The sequence below is a fragment of the Pterocles gutturalis genome, unplaced genomic scaffold (assembly GCF_000699245.1).
Source record: "Pterocles gutturalis isolate BGI_N339 unplaced genomic scaffold, ASM69924v1 scaffold6589, whole genome shotgun sequence".
NCBI classification, from domain to species: domain Eukaryota; kingdom Metazoa; phylum Chordata; class Aves; order Pterocliformes; family Pteroclidae; genus Pterocles; species Pterocles gutturalis.
Genome location: NW_010128114.1, coordinates 1 through 5,170, shown reverse-complemented (window position 1 = coordinate 5,170; position 5,170 = coordinate 1). Strand labels below are relative to the sequence as shown.

The window sequence follows — 5,170 nt, the reverse complement described above, 5'->3', positions numbered from 1 at the left end:
GGTGGGGGGGGTGGAGAAGGGAGGTGTCTTTTTTTGCCTTCTGTGGCCTAATAAGTATATTGCAGAATGAGGATCATGAGGTACGTCCAGGATAGAGGAAAGTTCTCTCTGCACTAAAGATTGCTACTTTCTGAAAATAATACACTTCATGCCTTACAGTTCATTGTTCTCCTGGACACTATTACAACTCCACAACACACAGATGTATCCGATGCCCTGTGGGAACATACCAGCCTGAGTTTGGTCAAAACTACTGCATCACCTGCCCTGGGAACACAAGTACAGATTTTGATGGCTCCACTAACGTTACACACTGCAAAAGTAAGTTGCATTTATATTAGTTGTGAGATGAAGAGTATCTTTGAATCTGAACTGCAGCTTGAAGGTTCTATCTGTCAGGCTGGACTTCAATTCTGTATTTCCTAGTTAGCATACATCTACTGCCAGAGGGAATAGTAAAAATGGGGAAAACAATGAGAAAAAACACTGGAAAAGTACCACTTAATGCATATGATTGTTTTAGCTTTACCATAATTTGGCAGAGTGCCAGCTACAAGTTAAAACTACTGAGTTTTTGGGTTCCCAGATCCTGTAAGTTGTCTTGCAGTGATGTATATTCCTCCATGTCTCTGTAGAGCACAATATATTCTATCAGAGTAACTGCCATTTTATAATAACAATAAAATATTAGGAGATATGGTCATGCATACTACAATTGCCAGGTTATCACTCATGACAGTGAAATCTTCTCATAGGCTTTTTTGGAGTACTTATACTCCTCTCTTCAATTACCATTTTAAATATCCCCAAGGATTCCAGTGCAATTTTATTTGATCTCTTGTGAACGACTGATTCTTTTAAGCAACCAATTTTTTTCATCTCTACCATGCTAATTTAAGAGAATATAATAATTAGGTAACGTCACCTAAACTAACTAAACTAATGTGCAAGTCTGTCATAAGTTTTTATTCTGATTACGTGCCATGTGTCTTTGAAGCCTTCCATAATTTCTAATATGAGTAAATTAGAGATTTGTAAGGAATTTGAAGAAGTTTGATGATTTTCCTGTAAAATAAGACCATCCTTGTCACTTCACTGTCTTAGATACTCCTTGTTTTCAAGCTAGTTCCTGACCTTGCATAATCTTTGACACTTGGATTAAGCAAAATATTTAAACATATGTCTAGTTTTACGTGGGTGAGTAGGCCTGGAGAGATGAAGCTTAAGTAACTTACTGAATCAGGCTTCTGTGGCAAATTCAATAGGAGTTTTGAAATCTCAGAAAGTGAAACTGATCTGTCAATGGACATTCTTTATTAACTGATTTAATCTAAGATAAAGCAAGGCAGATCTGTAATCAAGATAAGGTTGGCTGTTAGGATCATCACAGTCATTCAGCTAAATCAGGTTAAAAATCAAGTGAAGTTAAAGCAGAATGCCTTCTGCATGTCAGCGTGGTCTCAGTGGTAACCACTGTGCAAGTTCCTGCACAATGGGATCATGTTTACTTACCTGTGTTCGTTTCTTAATCAAACGTTAAAGCAGCCTGAATGAAGGATTGAATCAGTTTATACACCAGAGATTAAGATTTTGAAAATCAGCCGGAGCAGCCCTGCAGATGAAGTATTCCTTTAAAGGCTTTCCACACTAAACAAAGAGGCAGCTGGAGAATGTATGCATTCCTAAAGCCACAAGGAGCAGTTTAGACTTGCTCTTGACAGATCTAGAAAAACACGTCAAATTAGCTAATCAGCTAACACAAATACTAATTTATGTTTCTTCTCAGACCAGCACTGTGGAGGAGAACTTGGGGATTATACTGGCTACATTGAATCGCCCAACTATCCTGGAGACTACCCAGCTAATGTTGAATGCATTTGGAATATAAATCCACCCCCAAAGAGGAGAATACTCATCGTAGTACCTGAGATATTTCTCCCAATTGAAGATGAATGTGGTGATGTTTTAGTAATGAGAAAAAGTGGTAAGTTGCCAGACATGGGTTACATAAATATTTATTGCAAACTCACTGACTGGAAAGCTCATGCTGAAGGGATAACTGTCTTCATCTATCTGGCTTTTCTAAAAGGATTGTTGGATGAACTGGTACAGCAAGTTAAAACAGAACTCTGTACCCATAACAGTGAATAGAGTGACATTAATTATTCAAGTGTCTTGGCTGAACCACAGAGCAGTTACTGGGCTTCTGTCTGTCCCAATTGCCACATGGGATAAATCACTGCTACTCTACAACTCAACAAAGCTATGATAAGTTATACTGGGAGAGCTATCTACTCTCACCTGTACAACGTGTGCTCTCATTTATCCTCTGCAAGCATATATACGCTGCAGTTACTGCTAAATCTGTGCAGTGACACAGGTTAGTACACCTGACACCCTCAAGAAATCCAAAGGTTTCCCAATTTTATGTGGAGTGGGGGTTGTGTTGTGTCTTTGATTATGAAGTTAATTCAACAACTTCTGAAGTTCAGACACCAATGAAATGCACTCCTTCTGCAGTCCTGTGCAGGCATCCAGCTTCTGGTGATCTGTTGATAAATCTTCAAGAAGCACCAAACCTGAAAGGCAATTGTTTATATGGAGCTTTGTTTAAAACAGCATATTTTACTTGATAAAACAGTGTATTTTATTTGCTAAAACAATTTTCACAACTTTGTATCCTTGAGGGCTTGGGTTGACAACCTGCTTACTGTAGATGGAAGGAAATAATATCTTTCCAGGTCAGTTTTTTAAAAGCAAAACACTTACTGTAGGAGAACAAATCAGTTGTCCATCTGATCCCAAACTGTAGTTCCAACAGTGAGTAAACCCAGGCACATAGGGAAAAGTTTTACTTCCACTTCAGTAACAATACCAAAATAACTACAACACTGGAAAATGAGGGTGGTTTTTCAGAGCCGTGATTTCTGATCCCTGATGTCCCTGCTTACTGCAGGGAGGTTGGACTAGATGACCTCCATGGTCCCTTCCAACTCAAACTATTGTATGATTCTGTGATTCTTTGTTTGGCATCATAAGAATAGATATTCTGAATATTTATCGTAGTTCATGTAAGGTTGGCTGCTAACATTGCTGTGGAAAAACTGATGGCAGTTACAGTTAAATCCACTTTTTTGCACTTCAAGAATCCAAATCCCATTCAGTTCAAAAGGTCTCTTCTTGCTAACATGGGCAAGAGTTGAATCGGCCCTAGCAAGTTCAGCTTTTAGCTTACACTTGTTATTTTCCTTAATTATCCTGTGCCTATGGAGTGGTTTATTTTGAACTAGGTAAGAAGCTTTTTTTTCCCTTTTTTTTGCAATTCATTTCAGCTTAGATGAACTTCATGATACGTAATGATTTGGAGACATCCCACACCCTCCATTTGTTACGTATGTTAGGGGCAAATGGGAGTCTTTCTGGTTCCCAGCTATTAGCTCTGTTTCAGTGTAGATAAATTACATTTATTTTCAAACCACAACCAGGTGTTTTGCACTGGGAGGTGCTGGTCCATTATGAGCCCAGTAAGAAAGGCACTTAGACTCTGTAAGGTATAATTTTAAATGCTATTTATTAGAGCTATCGTTATAAGGAGAGAATAGTATAGACAATCCTACATCCCCTTAGTTGGTGGGAACCACAGGTATCAAATGGCCTCTGATCCACATCCAGCACGCAGGGCAGACCCTGTTAGAAGAGATTTTTCCCTTTCAGTCAGTCGAGCTTTCCTTAAAGGAAACAACTCTGTTTATCATTTCTACTGTCAAACAGAAACAATGTTCTCACGAGAACTTCCTGCTGCACTTTCAGATAAAGGCAAGGCCAGGCAGTAGCACAGTCACCAGTACCAAGTGGGAGCTGCCTCCAAGTTCCTCTCGTTACAATGAGCTGGCTGAGGTTATCCTGCAGCCGTGGGATTTGTGCCACACAACATGGGCCTGCAGGTCCTGCTGGACACACAGGGTGGCACAGGCCTGGCCATACCCAGGTTAACTGTTCAGTAGATCACTAAAACCTCAGTGTGCGGTGATCTTTCTGTCAGAATCACTACATCAGGCTGTTACATTCTGATAAGTGGTTTACTGCTATCAGATTAACTCCCCAAACTGGCAGTGGCAGGAGCTGGTCACTGCTCTGCCTGGAGCGCAGCTGACTTGTCCTTACCTCTCTGGGCCCAGTGTATGGGAACCCTGGAATCCAGTGCTGGAGTAGTACACAAAATAAGTAATGTTGATAGTAATTTTATAGGTGTCAAAAATTATCTGTGGCACCTCACTGTCTGCTTAAGCTTCTTGCTGGGGGACAGAGGTGTTCCCACTAACTTTGTGGAAAAACTTCAATCTCCTTATATCCCGATAAAGACTACGTCCCTTCTATCACAAAAAAAATTCTGCTCTCAGGAATACATCAACTGAGAAGTGTCTTGTCAGTTTGACATTTCTGATGTCTATATCAGGAAGGGTGCAAGAAGTTTTTTATAAAGAACATTTATTTATTTAACCTTCTTTCCAGCTTCTCCTACTTCAATTACTACATATGAAACGTGTCAGACTTACGAGAGACCTATTGCATTTACCTCAAGATCAAGGAAACTCTGGATTCAGTTCAAGTCAAATGAAGGAAACAGTGGCAAAGGATTTCAGGTCCCTTATGTGACTTACGATGGTGAGAATGGGATTGTCTTCCATCTTTGTGTTATATCTGAATTACAGAAAATTATCTTTTAGAATCTCTCTTATGCTGATGACAGGAAGAGAAGAATGCGGAAAAACTTGATATAACTCATTTTTAGTCTAGTGAATTACTTTAAAACCAGTTGCAAAGACTTTGAAATAATACCTAATTTTACTTTTATTACTTTTCCTAATACTTGAAGGATAAACAGCAAGTTACACAGATTTCTTTAAACTTCTTATCCCACTGAATTCACTTAGACTCCTTTAAATTGTCATTTTTCATATGTGTAATGAGAATACCATTAATTGGTGTGCATTTTAGGAAGGCCCTTTTCATCAAGTCCCACAAAATCTTGAAAAGTATAAATTAATAAAGTCACAACTCTAACAGAGGAAAAACAGTGATGCAAAGAGAAATATCCTTTCAGTAACCACTTTCATAAATCCACATTTTAAAACAGTCTGGTTTTAAATATATAAAACATATTTTATAT

At 38.8% G+C, this 5,170-nt stretch overlaps 1 protein-coding gene across 1 annotated transcript in view; it reads left to right on the top strand.

Annotated features, from left to right (window-relative positions):
* The window catches only part of SCUBE1 (signal peptide, CUB domain, EGF-like 1), a gene marked incomplete at both ends in the record, with an annotated part of 90,859 nt that extends 86,194 nt beyond the window's left edge, over positions 1–4,665 (top strand). The window contains 3 exons of the mRNA XM_010079497.1: positions 160–321; positions 1,787–1,984; positions 4,513–4,665. Of these exons, the coding sequence (XP_010077799.1) occupies positions 160–321; positions 1,787–1,984; positions 4,513–4,665 (513 nt within the window). The remainder of the gene's footprint in view (positions 1–159; positions 322–1,786; positions 1,985–4,512) is intronic.
* Between the last annotated feature and the right edge of the window lie 505 nt (positions 4,666–5,170).